General features: G+C 41.2%; 1 protein-coding gene across 5 annotated transcripts in view; it reads right to left on the reverse strand.

Moving 5' to 3' along the window:
• Window positions 1–16,846, reverse strand: part of BMP2K (BMP2 inducible kinase) — a 56,589-nt gene that overhangs the window by 23,690 nt on the left and 16,053 nt on the right. For all 5 annotated transcript variants that reach the window (XR_012835106.1, XM_075750791.1, XM_075750789.1 and 2 more), the window contains exons 2-11: window positions 12,951–13,069; window positions 11,567–11,672; window positions 10,328–10,470; window positions 9,902–10,023; window positions 8,799–8,880; window positions 8,010–8,142; window positions 5,760–5,863; window positions 3,531–3,610; window positions 2,107–2,267; window positions 586–764 (exon numbers count right to left, since the gene is read on the reverse strand). Coding sequence is in view for 4 of the 5 variants with exons in the window: in XM_075750791.1 (XP_075606906.1) it covers window positions 586–764; window positions 2,107–2,267; window positions 3,531–3,610; window positions 5,760–5,863; window positions 8,010–8,142; window positions 8,799–8,880; window positions 9,902–10,023; window positions 10,328–10,470; window positions 11,567–11,672; window positions 12,951–13,069 (1,229 nt within the window). In the remaining variant the exon portion in view is untranslated. The remainder of the gene's footprint in view (window positions 1–585; window positions 765–2,106; window positions 2,268–3,530; window positions 3,611–5,759; window positions 5,864–8,009; window positions 8,143–8,798; window positions 8,881–9,901; window positions 10,024–10,327; window positions 10,471–11,566; window positions 11,673–12,950; window positions 13,070–16,846) is intronic.

Here is a 16,846-nt window from a genome sequence, read left to right on the forward strand (position 1 = left end):
GAAAAAAAAAAAGAATAGCAATACATGTTTTGGATAGGATCTGAAAGTTCTTGTCTGATCTAGCTACTCTGATGTTTAGAATTATTCACGCTACGCCACTCAAGCAACTTTACTTGACAGTATGCAAGCCAGACCGTGTTAGAATACATGGTATCCATAAAAAAATCTGGGTGGACAGAACAGCTACAGAAAGAGCAGCTCTTCGCTGAAGAAAAATTTTAAGACAGGAAAACCTTACTCAGATAGGGTGCATACAACCATCTATAGCATCATCACCTAGGTAACTCCTAACTTTTATCTCAAGCATGTTTACACATAGACAAAACCTTTATTTCGGCCACACGGTGGTGACTGAAAGCAAGCTGGGATTCAGGGTCAAACTGCAAAAACAAGTCAGCACAAAGAAAGCAACTTCAAAGACAGAAATTGAAGGTAAAAAGAAGGAGCAGGAGCCTTTCTCTCTCCTAGCAGAGAGAGACCAGGCGACAACAACAACAGAAATGTTTAACTAGCACTTGACTCAAAGCATTACCGATAAGCTAACGCGTGTGTGTCTCCAACCCGTCCGACAGATCTGACTCGTACCTGCTGAATGTAAGCATCCTGCATGGGAGGTTGCTGCTGCTGGTGATGCAAATGGTGTAGCTGCTGCAGTCTCCAGTCTCCCTGCTGCAGCTGCTGAAGAACTCTGTTCTGCTGCGGGGGGTGCTGGTTGGTCCCTTGGGACTGCAAGACTTCTTGCCCGTTCCCCAGTCGCGTGGTTCCTGTAACATTCGGACAACGGTATCGGCGGCTGATATCTCAAGTTGAGCTAGAGCACTCCCTGGCAGTTAACCTCTCTATTTAACACTTTGAGGTGAAACAGTTTATAAACTTTCCCTTCCAGTGTGACCACCAGTACAGCTGGTAGAGATCGAGTTCTCTTATCCAATAAGACTTCAGGCCCATCAATGCATGATTTCTACTTAGTCTATGTGGGAAACTTTCTTTGGTCTCACAACAGAGGAAGGTGGGTTCAAGAGGTCTGCTTTACGAACACTTAAGTTATACCTGCTAGCATCTCAAACCCTAACCCTCAACCCGTACAATTTTGGACGTACACAATGCTTTTTTAAGGGAACTCTTGGCTCGCTCATCAAATTACCTTAAACAGAATGCCTGATGAATGTTGCCATTCAATTGTTTTTGCAGCCTTTTAAGCAAGCAGTTACTAGTAACATAAAGCCATCTCTCTTGCGTGCTGTATTTGTTTTCTGAAGTGCCCAGGAATGATCTGTTCCCTGTCTTAACAGGAAAAGCTTTCCAAGCTGGATGTTATTTCAATCCTGTCTAGTAAAAGTTGTTTACGCCTGTGACACAAACATTCTCCGTGGCCTTTTGATTGGAGGCTTTCCCAATACCGCCCTGAAACTCCTCTTCCTGTACTATAATAGACACGTAACCTCACAAAGTGCAACTAGGAAAGTATTCCAGATATAAATGAAAACTATTTAAGTGAATATTTAGAGCCCTAAGTCCTTTTGAATGAGATAAAGACAAACTCAGAACGGATTTATCAAAAACCCATTTCCCTCGATTGAGCGTCCATTAATTACTCCTCTACTGCACCCACAGAGCAGTGTGAAATGGATCCGTGAAGCATTCGCTAAGTGGAGTATTCACACGGTTCCAGCCTACAAATAACGCCAACATATTGTTGCTATCTCATGACTTATTGATGCGCAGAGAAAAGGTTTTTCCTGCTACAACCAAAGTAGTCTGTTACACTAGAGCTCAGTACTTACAGTGAATTGTTTTCTAGTCAAAACTGAGCATGAACTTATCTCACAGTCCCCAGCAATAAAGTTAAGTCAAACTCCGTGTTAAGCACCCTGAAAAAATACTTGCACTTCTGAACAATTTGCATGTAGTTTTTGTGGCACCTGGTCAAACGTATTACTTGCCCATTTAGAGTCTTTTGCCAAAGCTGAAGATTTGGGTTTTGGCCCATGAAAAAAGGACATGAGTTTGCCTTTTAAATTTTATCCCTCCTAGAGCAAGATGGAAAAGAAATACAAAATTCATTCTGCATTTTCTTTTGTCCATCCTTAGACTTTGACAAGTTACCTTTTTGCCCACGATTACCAAATTCACCAGGAACTTGTACTTTGACTGGAGTTGCTGAGCTCTGGATCGTCAATACACTAGAAGCGGTAGTGCTTGAATTTGCCTTTGGTCTTTGTCGCGGTGCAATTGAGGTTTCTGTTGGTCCAACAGTATCTGTTATTCTGCAATGGCAAGTTTTCCCATAGAAGAGACTTGGTTAAAACATAATTGAGCTATTAAGAGACATATTATGTCTAACTTGAATAAGAAACAGTTTTTTTAATCATGTGCTGCTCTACTACCTAATTGAATTTTAATACCTAAAAATTTGCTGCCTAAAAATCCCACTCGCCCCCCGCTGCAGCCATAGAACACAACGTGGCTGCTGCAGAACACCGAAGTGAAGAAGGAGCTACACACCAGCCTTACTCCCAAGGAGACCACGGCACTGGAGGGAATTTCTCTGCATAAGCTTTCCTCGGTTCACAGCACCAAGTGCGAGTTGGGTGCGGCACTAGAGTCCGCAATCCTATGACTAGAGATACAATTACTACGCATCCATACAGGAAATAAGGGTTTTTCTCAACCTTACCTGTTAAATCAACTCATTTCTACTTTTTGTTAGAGATTTAGCCTCTAGCAGTTGTAACACTCAAACAGCTCAAAGTATTTGCGTCTTCCTGGAAGTATTTCAGAGCTGTAAAATAGTCTGCCAGGCTACTAGAGACGTTCAAAACCAAAGTACTTTTGAGCTTTAATCCCGTTAACAGGTTATAGTGTTCATGTTTTTTCAATCTGTCCACTTGCTTAAACAACTCCACTAATTCACCATCTGAGCTCCAGTACCTAACACCTCATGCTAGTTCCCAACACATTATAACAAGACACCACGTGCCTTAACCTGCTCTAACTTCAGGCCACCAGGCAAACATTATTTAGGAAGATCTATCAATCTTCCTACTATTGTCTAGCAAATGCAGATGCAGTTTAAAACATTATTCCATCCGTACTCTGCACCTGCCCTCTGCTGCACGTTACCAACTGACAGCAGAGCCAGCAAAACCAACCACGTCCAGACCATGACACGACCTTCAAACGGTACAGACGCATCTACGCGGCTCTAGCACTGCTTTGATGAGCCCATTCATTTGCTTCTCATTCACAATAGCCTAATGAAGTCAGAGTCCAAACAGAGCTAATAATTATAGCTGAATATAAAAGAACCTAGATCACACATTTTGGCAGGTTCAAACCCAAACAGCCTCCGAGGAGCCAAATCTAAGGAGAGACTCGACACTCTTAGAATTGCCATTTACCTATACTAATGACCTCTGCTACTAAGATAATTTGTCTTTATTAACCAGCATATGAAAACAGGTTTCAGACAAACACGTAGCTTAACAATATTAGCAAAAAAAAAGAAAAAAGCCACATTCGCTGCTCACCTTGCTTTTATTTGGCTTTTTCTAGCAGCTGCCTCACTAGCTGTCATGGGTTCAGGAAGAGTTGAAGGGACAGGAGAATTCTTGGGAAAAATAAATTTGAATAAATTAAAAAACCAAAATCCTGAAAGATAAAAATCATTACATATTGAAGAGGAATACTTGGGTTCAAGGTTTTCGTGTTACAAGGCTTCATGCAGAACTCTCACAGCTGTAGATTAAAAGTGTTTTTATTTAACAGGATCTCTAAGTTCCCTTACCTGTCACCCAAGTAAAACAAAAACATTCCTGGCCCAACTGTTTTGTCAAGTACTAGACTTCATTTACACACTACCAACTAGCCACAATCAATTAAAACACTTTCTCCACTTGTTTTCTTCTTACCGCACAGAAGAGAAACTTCCTTTAAGCACTAAACCAAAGCCTAACCTTTGGATGAAACAAGAGTAGTTTTTTAGACCACTCAGCTCTTCCACCGCAACATCAATTCCAGAAAACCATGCAGCATCTCAACTTCTGCGGTCCTTGAACTTATGCTCATCTCAATTCCTGAATAAATTTTCTTTCACCCAGACCGCATGTGACCAAGGAAAAAGGTAATTTTGGGAGAGGGAGGAGAAACATTATCTGTCATTACACATGCTCTACCTCCTTAGGTAAAGAACACCAGTCTGAATTGTAACAAATACTAGACACAGAGCTATCTATTACCAAATACTGCTTCTGAAGACTACCATCACCACTGGAATTTGTCAACTGTCTAGAACAGAGACAGACAAGCACATTTCTGACTTTGCCTTCAAACAGTAAGCTGCTGCCAAAGGCAGTATACTGCGCTCAGCCGGCGTCTCTTCTAACGTACGACGGTCATTCTTAAATTCCCACAAAACTTTGAGAGGGAGGGTCGGGGTGTCCACGTGCACATTTTTGTGCTGTTTCTCTTTCAAGGCAGGCGTGGGTGCTAGAAGGCCAAGTGCTACCAGAGAAAATCAAGAGCAACCAGGGCACGCTCTTCATGCTCTTTTAACACTCCAGTGGAGAACACACATGCCAAACAGCTTTGCTTTGTACGAATACTCCAGGCACTTTTCCATGTCTGTCACAAGGCAAAGGGCCAACCAAGCAGGCAGTTCCCATCGCAGGGGGGAATATCCAGGGGAGACCTATTCTCAAGTTGCCCGAGTGAACCAATACTATTCCTCCAGTGAGTAACGTAGTAAATTCCCAAATTATCTTATAAATTCATATACTTGCTCATATATTAGAATCAAGTACACAAGGAGAAGTATAGTTATTGCACTGCCTAATCACACACTACAACAATTCAATGCAAGCCACTTGAAATTTAGCATTTACCTGCAAACAGTAAGTACTTCAAAGATTTCTGACTTCTTCTAACCTAAGTATCCAAAAAAGCAACACCCACATTTACTGAGCACCTCCTTTTACAAGAATCCATGATCGAGGAATTCCAAGGCATGTCAGTCAGTTCACCTGTCTGCCTCTGAAGGCAGAGTTGAATATACCTGGCATGCGTTCCAAAATGAATTTTTCAGACATATTTTTCCCAGTGCCTATCTTTAGAATCATTTTATACTACTGCACATTATTGATGTGCCCTCAAATTCCATTGCACAGTCATTCGATCTGTGAATGAGATGATCTTTGAGAGAAAGTTCAGACTTTCAAACAAAGTTCAAACTCACATGTCAAGTTAGGGTAGCAACGCAGGCTAACCAAGGCACTGGGTCTGGTTGCCTTCCAGTGCTCTGTAGTCTGACTGATTGAAGTAATGGCTAAGGATGATGAAGAAAAAGGGTTTATCCAGAACCAACAGAAATGCTATTCACACGAATTTTACAACATTAAACCTTCTATTGTCAACAAGTTTAAGGTCTGTAGCATATTTCACATGTATTGTATCAGACACAAGAGATTAGTCATGGTTAAACCCCCACGTCAGATACTGTGTAATACAATTCATGAACGTAATTCACATATAAATACCATTCATGAAGCTATGCCCTCAAAATTAAAAAAATATTTTCTTCGGAGAGCTAATACTGCATGTATGCAATAGCAACTTGAAGTCTACTCTGCTCAGCCTTTTCAAGTTAGGAACAAGGTTTATGAAGAAATTGAAATAACGCTTCCCAGCTGATCTGATAGACTGTTCTCAATGCTACCTACAAAACACACTGAAAACACAGAAAAAAATTAAAGACTACTTACATTGATATTAGACACCGGACAATCCTTTTTGGCAAGTTTAAAGGCAAAGAAAGATACTTGAAAGATATCGGGTCTCTGTTCTTGATCCGGTTCAAGCATGTATCCTACACAAATCGATAACACCAAGTTAATAGCGTTGGATATCAAACAGCCTGTGGAGACAAAATGCTGCCAGCAAGAATAAATTCAGCAGCTCTGCCAAATGAGCTTACCCTAGAGAGAGTCATATTGATTGTCATGTTGGTTTTCAATACTTTTTGTCAAGTCAAATAGTTTCTAGGGTCAAATGTAATTGGAGATTATGTATGCTGTTTGGTATTTTGACACTCAGTTGTGGAATGGGTAGCAAAACTGAAGTACTAATTAATCACTTGAGAGAGAAACAACATAAACTCAACTTATAGTACTAGAATTTTCTAGCATTCAACCAAAAAAATATCCATGTCGCTAGCAGAAGATTCACTGATCTAACTGCACCGGACTAAGGCTCTGCACCAGCTTCCGTCTTGCAGGTTTAGTTAGCTATGCACACTTCTGTATATTAACAAAAAAAGGTAGTTCCAGGAATAAAAGGACTTTTTCTGACAAGGCACAAAGTTTCTCATGGCCCTCTCAACCATTAGCTTCCCACATTAGTAAGTGTGGTGCTTTTCAAGCAAATAAAAGTTACTTTATATTGTTTACAACAGGATCCAGAGTACATAATCAGGAAGTCTCGCCCAAGTGATACAAGAACCTAAATAAACAGTAAACAGTGAAAGCAATCTTCTAAGCAAGCTAAGCCTCTAAAAATATATTCAGCCACCAAGAAAATGAACAACCTACAGCAATTTAAGTTCTCTGTTTTGATGAGAAAATTGAGCTACATCTCCCAAATTGCTGAGTAGCACAGCACACCTTAAACAATATAATGTAAAAAAAAAAAAAAAAAAACCACCAACTTCGGGTAATTTTTTTATTTAAAATAATATCATTTTAGACAGATCTTGCAGTTATACTCAAAGTCATTATTTCACGCCCAACATACTTCACAACAAGTTTTATTTTTAATGCATTCTACAAAATAAAGCAGATTTAAACTAACAGTGACAGCACTGTTAAGTGCAAACGGAACGCTTGTCATGAAGTGACTCCTGCCACTTCATTCTGAACTATTAGATTTATGAGGTGGAGAATATTCAGCTTATTGCTCCCCAGCCCCCGCTTCGTAGAACAGCTGAGACGAAACCAGAAGGTCCCCGAAATACCTTTTATGACCAACTGCAGCTTTTTCTGGCTTCCATTCCAGAACGAAGGGAAGTTTACATTAGGAAATTCTTCCCCACGCACATGTATTCTGTGCCAGTAATACTCATCTTGGCACAGGAGTTGACTAAATCTTAATAAATCAGCATTCATACTTACAAGGAGCCAGGATAAAAACCTGTACTCCTCTACAAGTAGCACAGTGACACAGAGAAAAGTATTTAAGCACTTGAAAATTAATCTCATTTTGTCAATTATTAGCTAACTGCAGAAGGCAAACGCTTCCCGTGGTAACAGCTATTTCTCAGCTATGAATGTGTGCTCAAACAAGTGGTTTGGCTTTGCTATTTCCTATTACATAAACACACAAACTATGTGTTCGAGGCATTCATAACTTCACAATAAATTCAAAGAGCTCCTATTCAAACTTCCTGATTTTTTCCATATTCTGCCAGTCATGCTCTTTCTGGTGAGTCTGCCCACAGCTGAAAACAAAGACAACTGAAAATACTCATTATTACTGTAAATATTAGATCCTGAATCTCTGTACCTGGACAACAGATTAATCACTAGCCTCAGAGCTTTTTATTGTCCAAAATTTTCCTTCACGTTCTGTGCTTTCAATCTTTTTCCAGAGCTCACATCTGACGCTTTTCGCTGCACAAACTTGATCGGGTTTTTGTTCTGTTACAAACCACAAAGCTACTATGAAGTTGTCCCCGGTGCAATTCATCTCAGTACGCTTATGTTTCTACGCTAAACTTGCCGTTCCAATTCATCTAAGCACATCTGTCCAACCTGGATAGAAAATACTATTAACGGCCTGACATTCCATCTAAAATACACGCTTCAGAGCAAAAAAAAAAAAACCTCTTTTCCAACTTTTCACTAAGAACCCAGCCGGTCTGCACCACCCATCCAAGTCACTCGCCTACGTTAGCGGCATCTTCTGTGTTGGATTTGATTTACGAGGGAAGGGAATTGCCGTGCCGCCCGGATACTTACTTATCAAACAGTGCATACTATGAGAGTATCGGGAATTGTCCGGAATGGTAAAGCTTCCATCGCAAATAGCAACTTGACTTTCTCCGAAGGGAAGTGAAAAGAAACAAAGTTTATACAGCAAGCAGCCAAGTGCCTGTAAAAACCAAATACAAGCGCTGTAAAGGGATGAGAGTAAGCCTTTCCGCAACCAAGCGGCACCAACAAGAAACAAATCGCATCCTAGCTACAGCTGACACTTACACCGCTACGTAGAAGCCGCATTACGCGACACACTGTTGGTGTGACAAGCCGACACGTAAAGCGGCTCTAAAAAGGCTTTCTTACAGACCGACTCCTGCGTTAGGCAACCAACTACCAAACTTAGAGCAGACCAAGGGCTGCATTTACTTCCTCGTATCACCCAGAGATACCACTAGCGTTTCCGCTGAATTTAGTCTTTATTTACCTCGCTGCACATCACCTAATAAAAACACCTTTCCTCATAACTCCGCTGACAAGTTTCCACGAGAAATCCTTGCCGACTACCGCACAGCAACTGAGCTGACAAACAGGAAACAAATTCTGAATCACGCCCCCCTTAACTCAAAATGATCACCACACACGGCACTCACTTTATTTACAGAAAACATAACTACCAAAGATACTCCTACTGTATTCTGCATTGTATAGCTGCATGATATATTTCACTTTTAAATAATCAGTTTTTTCAGTTAGTCAATGCTGCTTTTAACTGCCTGCACACAGCTCTTAATTAGTTACCTACTTCATAGTACCTGACTTGTTGCTTACCCAGATATCTGCCTTGGTAGTAATTGGTTTTCCTCCATAAAGATTGATCATTTCGGGAGCTCTGTATGACAGCGTTGTATACCTAGCAATACATAATTAGAAAAGGACATAGGTGAAAAGCGTGCATCAGAACTGAAAGCATCTTCTCCTGCCTCTGCCACACACACAGCCTTCATGCCCCATTTTCAGGTACCGCCTGGAATTGCCTTAGGCAACGCAAGTCATTTACTCCGTCTGCAGAATCACACAGAATATTTGGAGTAGCAACACAAAACCACCATACACAAGAATAAATACTACGTCAGCTAAAATTTGCTTTTATTTCCCCAGCACATACAGTTCTGCAAGAGTCCCTTGGCTTAAATACTACAATAACCAGTAATCTCAAAAAGGTCGTGTCAGTATCCCACAAAAGTATTCCCTATCGTGCACTGAAAACACAGAATGCAGACTTCGGAAAACTAACACCTCTAAATAATTACTAAAGTGGTGGTCAAAGTTTTTTTCAGAGCTGGAAAAAAAAAAACCCGTATCACTTTGCTCTTGAAGAACAAGTAGCCTGGTTTTTTTTCCTCTGCCGTAGTTAGCCTGAAGGGTCAAAACCAAACTAACACATGTTTTCGAGAGTGTTGCCTGTAATCAAAGTTCAAATATTTTTCTGATCAGCCTTATGAGAATGAACATGGACCTTACTCTATAAAGAGGACTCTATACAAAAATAAGCATTAGAATGGATTTATCAGTTCTCTTGGTCTCATACTGTTAGCTGTATTAAAATAGCACGAATTTGAAATATCAAACTCCTAAAACGGCCAGTAGCCAGGCATATATTTTTCAACAATTTAATGGCAAACCAGCACGCTTCTTCCCAACAGATATATTCTTACGAGTCTCAATGTTACTAAAACCATCTGTGAATCAATCGAAGAAATGCACGCTACAAAATAGTTCCACTGTTTTCCTGTATTTATGTCAACTTTACTTCAATTTCGACCATCAGTTGAATTTGTATTCACAAGACACACGCACAGTGCACAATAATACACGGAGTTTCCTAGCAGCACAACCATTGCTCATGACAGGCCACTGAAGAGTGAACTTACTTTTTAATTTCTTCTTCAACCACATTAACACCATCTTTTTGAGGATTAAGGTATTTGTTAGTGGCACTGCCGAAATCACAGAGAACATAGTTCCCGCTATCGTTTAACAATATATTCTCCACCTTGAAAGGAAATCGACACACAGAAACATTAGATGAAAAAAAAAAAACCAGCATTCATTTCCAAGTTAACTGTTACTACGTATTCTCACACATTAACAGTAAAGTTGGCAGAAAAATCAACCGACAGACTCGGCATTAGCAATAAGTCATATCTTACGGCTTAGTCTCTCCGTTTACAGCTCCACCACCACCAAGTGCTTCCCTAACTAAACGTCAGTCTTAGTGAAAGATCTCCTACATTCTCAGTCCTTTCTAAGTAGATGGTTGATTTTAACCTTGACATTCCTTTTGATCAAGGTCATACCTTTAGATCCCGGTGAACTACAGGTGTTTTGCACTGATGCAACCGGGCAACAGCTTCACATGTATCACAAAATATTCGCATTACTTCTGATTCAGTAAAGCCTGTCTGCAGACGCTGATTCATCTGATTCACAACTTGCCCAGCTAAGGAAACAAGGGAATTTTTAAAATATTTTCCATCAGCTACATTAGTAAAGACTTACTTATAAGCAACAAGCACACAGATAAGATGCAATCACCTTTTCAACATTAAGTGTATTAAAATAAAACCAATCTCGTTTTCCGAACGCACACTCTCGTATCATCCTAGATAAAAAAGATGAAGCAGGGTAGAGGGCAAAAGCATGCCCATCAGCGTTCGACTTATCTCCTTATTCCCTTCGCCAAAACAGTCGTCGAGACTGTCTTGGGCTCCTGATGGTACAAACTGCACAAGCTGTAGCGTTTGCCACTTCTACTGCGATGAAAACCAACCGAAACCTCAACTGAAAGTTTTCTTCCGGCATTACCAACAAAGGGGTGGGGGTTTTTTTCTGGTCTAGAGATACTTTGTACTCGTAGCACTCGTTCTAATACCCTCGCTTATTTGTGTTAACCGCCATCTCGTGCTATCAAGTCAGTGCTTAGTTACCTTAAATTTTAGATAAGCTTCAGCAGTTAAAGTCAATGGCAAGTTTACGCCAAAGCTTATGTGAGATGGGGGAAAAATAATCTACAAACTGCCTGTTTTTACATATTGTGAGAAACAAAATTACACTATAAGGCAGGACTACAGGGCTATTATTGTTTTGTGCAGCATTATCGATGCTAAGTGTACTATGCTCATTTATAACAAGTCACCTGTAACAAAACATCTTTAATATTGCTATCTAAAAAAAATACTAAGAAATGAGCAGTGAAAAGCTTGCCAATCTTTCCTGTCAAATTATGTTCTAGCCCCACGTTGATTAGCACAAACAGAACAATTTGACTTGCTACTTATACAAATAATTTCCCTGTTTGTAATCATACTTAATTACAAAGCCGCGTGAAACTGACTTTTACATTTTCACAGTGTTCAAAAGCTCACTGCCTAAAAAACGACACAAACAGAAAAGCAAAAAGAACAAACTGGATTCCAGTTGTGAGATATATATATTAACCTTTCATATTAAGGGAACAATTCTAAGTAAAAGTCCCAGGTGATAAATACAAACATTTTCCCTGCATTTACTATGAAAACCTATGAGTTGACTCTTACCTCGACAGTACTCCATGAGAATGAGTACCTCCCAAACATTATCGCTTATCGAGTTAACTGCACAATCCAAATAGGTCACAATGTTCTTGTGCCCAGATAACTCTTTCTGAAAAATAAAAATGCACATTACACTTCAGCACAGACTAATTTAAACAAAAGATAGTAGAAGTTTTCAGACAACTGTTTATGATTTCAACTTAAGCGAGCCCCCGCCCCACATCCACTGCCCTCGAGACAGTACCACAAACGCAGAAAATAAGCTCGTCGCTGCCAGCGATGTCAGACTGACTGCAACACAATGCAGTTCCTACTCAGGAGAGAACATTTACGTGCTACTTGTTGGACAGGGCAAACGCATCCCAATTGTTGCATTCTAAACCAATGCTGTCAAGTAGTAATAGGTAGAGCCTTGATATGTAGGAGAAATGGAAACATCAAGCTACTCGTGCCCTTCTCTAGCTAAATTGAAAAGTAGTCTCTCAGTTACTAAAAAAAGTAGCTGGAAAAAAGCCACAACTGTTGTAGTCTCACCACTACAAAGCTATTACACATAAGCAACTGAAGGTGGCCAAAAAAACCCCAAAAAAACCAAACCACAACTTAAGAGCCATTTTACCTGAGGAATTCAGCAATGCTTATTTCACACCTGACCATATAAGCATTCTTGTCTGTATTATGGAGTTTCCGCCTATGATATAGCTTAAGGTTAACATAAAAGTACCTCTTATATCCGATAATTAGTAAGTGCTGCTATGATTAGAACCCATGTAAGCTACAAGAGTATGGAGATGGAGATAAATAATCTTCATAATATCAGCTGGAAGGCAATATAACAGATTTTCTCTTGCTCAGTCAGCATCTTTTTTTTTCTTTTTTTTTTTACCTGTCAAACCATCATAAACCCAAGTGTGCTTGACTAAACCTTCTAGTTTCTATTTATTCGCTAGTCCTCTGCTGCAAACCAACAGAAACTCTGATGACATAAGCAAGTTAGCTGCGCTGGCGTCGGTCAGCTCAACACTGGACCGCAACCTAACGCCTACCCAAGACGTAAGCCACCAGCAGCAGCCTTCAGCTAACAGAGCTGTGGCACCCAGAGACCTTGAGAATTTAACTTGCCAGTGCAGAACTGCAAGAAATTCCTCTCAATTGGGAAGTGGATGTACTGATCAAATGGACTGCGGTATCACATACATTTTTTTATAACGGCGTTAAGTTGATCGCAAACCAGCCCTCAAGACAGCATTAGTTTCTGAAACTAACGGTGCAAAATCAGGACCTCAAGGTGAAAAGAAAAGGTGGTCTAGAAGCAATCGAAGAGGCACTTGGTATAGATATACTACCAATTAATACATTCTCCAGTTATAGATGATGGGCTTCTTACCATAATTGTAATTTCTCTCTTGCAGATGTTGAGATCCGGCACATTATTAACATACATTCGTTTCAGTGCACAACGTATCCCACCGTGGGTACGTACCAGAAACACAGTTGAGAAGCCACCTGGAAAGAAACACAATTACGAGCAAATGAAGCTACTGAATTTTTGTTATACCTCTAGACAACAGCACTACACACCAAAAAAAATTAATTGGAAAATCTACATCATTCATTGAGTGACAACTAATCAACGCTTAAAAAACAGTTATAAACATTTGCTATGCTCAGGCCAACGAAAGGAAAAACAACACTCTCCTGTTTTATCTGTCTTCTGTAAGCCTTAACTGCTGCTCAAGGAGTCAGGCAGATCATATTAGCGTCATCTCAAGGCTCACGTACTCAGCTTTCCCACCGTTTTAGGAAATCTGCCTCATAGAAGAGCTCACGTCGAACCATACTCTCCTTAATTCCCTGCTGTCTGATGGCAAGCCCACTATTACCATGGGAACTTTCAACTAGCACAAGAACTCAGGTACTCATTCGGGACCGATACATGTAGATGAAAACCATTAAGTAATCTGATAATCAGGCATCCCATTCCAATACACACGTTTCATGTCTCATGATATAAACTGCAAGCAGTGTTTTTTAAGTATGCTGCATCTCATTTGATCCACGTCTCGCGTGCTTCAACAAATGCGCGTATAACAATTTACAATTCAAGAAGTTTTAATAGGAAATTTTCTTTAAGATTAGATATCCTGCTTCTAACTTAATTGCTTATTTAGCCAAATGAGATGGTACACTGTCAAAACAGAAGTACTGACAATTTTAATACAACAGCCCAAGTTCTGCATAATTATTATACTTAACCTAGTTGACCTCAGGCCTTCCCAAAACATTAACAGGACACCTGCTCCTAAGTTACTCAAGTTCTAATGCCCAGCTCCAGCTGAGGCTTTCCTAATACCAGCCTGGGGAATTATGCCAAGAGAAATGTGCCGACCTTCGTCAGGGAAAGACTTTTTCCTACTATCCTCTCAATAAAGAGAGGTTTGGTTTTTTATCTAAGCACCAATACTTGGTCAAAAATATGAAGCAAAACTCAGGTCAAGCACCACAGCCTAAAAATTAGAAGACAAAAATGACTTCTTTCCTTTTTAACCAGTTTTGTAGCTTTAAAATTCTCTAAGTAGCAGGAGAACAAGAACAAAAAAGGCCAGATCTCAAGTTTCCCTGACAATCGTTTTCATATAACCAGAGCAGACATGACTGGATGAAAACAATCACTTCAAAACAGTGAAAAAAAATCAACACACTCGGACAACTGCTCTTCTCGCCATTAGGTGGCAATGTTAACCAATACTTGAACCCTGAAAGGGCCATAAAAGCAAACCCGTTGCCCATTTTGCAAAGAAGTAGCTGTGTGACCTTAAATGGGCTTCCATTATTAAATATCACCACTATAAAAGTCCTTTCACTGAAGACCCAAGTGGCATAACTCTGAACAAAACCTAAGTTATTAATATTTACAGGAAAATTAATAGTTGCCAATGTTCTGGGCATCTTTATCCAGAAAACCCTGAACTATTAAACATTTTCAGTCGTTTCTGAAGCTAGGCTTCTCACTGAGAGCACCGAAGCAAGCAATAATCAGCGCTGTCAATGTTCATGAAAACTCTTATTAAACATTGCTATGTGGCATGCGGAGGAAGGAGGTGAGTACATACAGGGCAAGCGAGTTGCAGGTGTTAGGCCACCATCTTCTCTACAGGCTTCCATGCTTTCCCGCTCATCATGACCACTCCGGTTGCCTCCTTAAACTCCGGATCTAGTCAGGTCACGAGTGCCGCGCAGCACGCCGCAAGTACCGCCATCTTCCCAGCGACAAGGAACACCACGACACGCCGCAGCTGGGCCCACGATGGCACACAGGCCCTAGTTCGCTAGCCCATTTCCTCACCTGCTGCGTAACCACCCACAGCTTTGCCAACTGCAAGGCCTTTCCATCAAAAAGCAGCCTAACTTTGCGTGGTCTTATTTATGCGAAGACCCAAAATTTACACCACCTTTGTTTAAAAATTCACAGAAACGGCCTAGTGACTGTCCTGGTTTAAACCTAGCCAGCAACTAAACACCACACAGTAAAAACCTGCTGCTGTGAAACTTGGCCTATCTTATTCTGCATCACCTCAAGCCTGGATCACTTTGCACGTCTGTTTTCCCTTAATTCTAGAACCAGAAGTCATGGACTACGAATCCACTCAAAAGAGAGATTAAGACCAGTCCCTCTCCAAGTAATAGCACGAACGGCCTGCAGACAGGCTCCAAGCAATGTGAAGACATAAAAACCTTCTCGCCCGTCCGTAATGAAGGACAGCAGTAAGGCTTCATTAAACCTTCCAAGCGAACGCTCTTTGCCAGCAAAGGAAAACAGAACTCTGACCTCTACAGCTTTATGAGCTGCCGAGACACCGAAAAAGCCAGTGTCTCCAGAAAAACCAGAACACTTATGAAGAAAATCAGGGAAGAAGTAGTGCTCCTCCCTCATGAAAAGCATGACTTAACAGAAAACCAGCTCTGCATACCCACATGCACTTCCATACGGAGCACTGGAAAGGCCCTTTCTCAATAAGCGTTAAGCACCGCATCCACATGTTATTTGACAACGAATTTTTTGAGTAAACAACTCCTTTGTGCTGCAGGTGTGGATGAACCCGTGTCAAGAGCTTACGCCTTGTGGCTCACTTTTGATCACATCTTCAGACAGTACATAACAAACACAGCACATTCACGGAGGTGAGAGCGCTTGTGTGCTCCCGATATGCTGTTGTCTGTCACCCAGCCCCTTCTTCTACTCTGCGGCTCAGTTTCTTCTCTTGTTTTGTATCCTACAACGCCCGTAAGTAGATTTATTAGCATCCTATTAAGACAATTACAGGTTACTTGTTCAAATCAACACAAACTCCCCACTTGCCACGACACATTCAGTCCGTCCTCCACAGAGGCACCACCTTCTGTTAGTCAATACAGACGCTCTATCGCAGGAACTTTCTGGGAGCCGTAGACTGAAAGCATACACAAGAAACACTTTAGTTTTGGGTAGAGAACACCACTTAGTTCTTCAAGCTAACTCATATCTATGTGTGACAGCGAAACACACAGAAACTTAAACATTTGAAAATTTTTAACCAGACTCCAAACACGGTGTGGTTGTTGAGGAAAATACATATTTAGAGAAAGTTATAATGCAGTTTTCAAGCCTTGTGAAGAATTTTCGTTCAAGCGCTCAGTTTTTTGTCAAAACCTCCCCAAGGCAAGGAAGCCATCGGCCACAATTCTGCCCTCCCATTCCTGACGCACCCCTCCACGAGAAGACAATGGGACATCCCGTTAGCAAGGCATCGGTTTCCCAGCAATGGGACAAGAATTCCCGCGTGACAGCTCGTCTATACCTCCTGTCGCATACTGGGCTTCCACAGCGCGGGTTCAACGTAATCCGGTTTTCATCATCCCAGCACGCTGCCCCCGCCGTACTGACGCCCACGTCCTTGCCTCATTCCCCCAGTCGCTGCTAGCCCCCAGCCCGGCGGCAGCGTCCCAGCTACCGCGAAGGTGCCGCGCACCAACTGCCCCAGCACCCCGGCTGCAGGGCTGCCAACCCCAGGCCTAACACCTCCGCACGCTCCTTGCCCGGAAAGCGCTGTAAAGCGGCGCGCCTGTTGAACAAAGCCGGTATTCAATGACACTCACCACATATGTACGTATTTAGATTTTTATATCTTTACATATATGCTCTTGTGTCTGTACACACGTGCGTGGATATTTTTAGCAAAGCATATTCCACGAGCCTCCGTCACCAACACAGGGCTCTGACACAGCTCCATCCTCAAGAGCAGT

This window comes from Balearica regulorum, chromosome 4 (genome assembly GCF_011004875.1).
Source record: "Balearica regulorum gibbericeps isolate bBalReg1 chromosome 4, bBalReg1.pri, whole genome shotgun sequence".
Lineage (NCBI taxonomy): Eukaryota > Metazoa > Chordata > Aves > Gruiformes > Gruidae > Balearica > Balearica regulorum.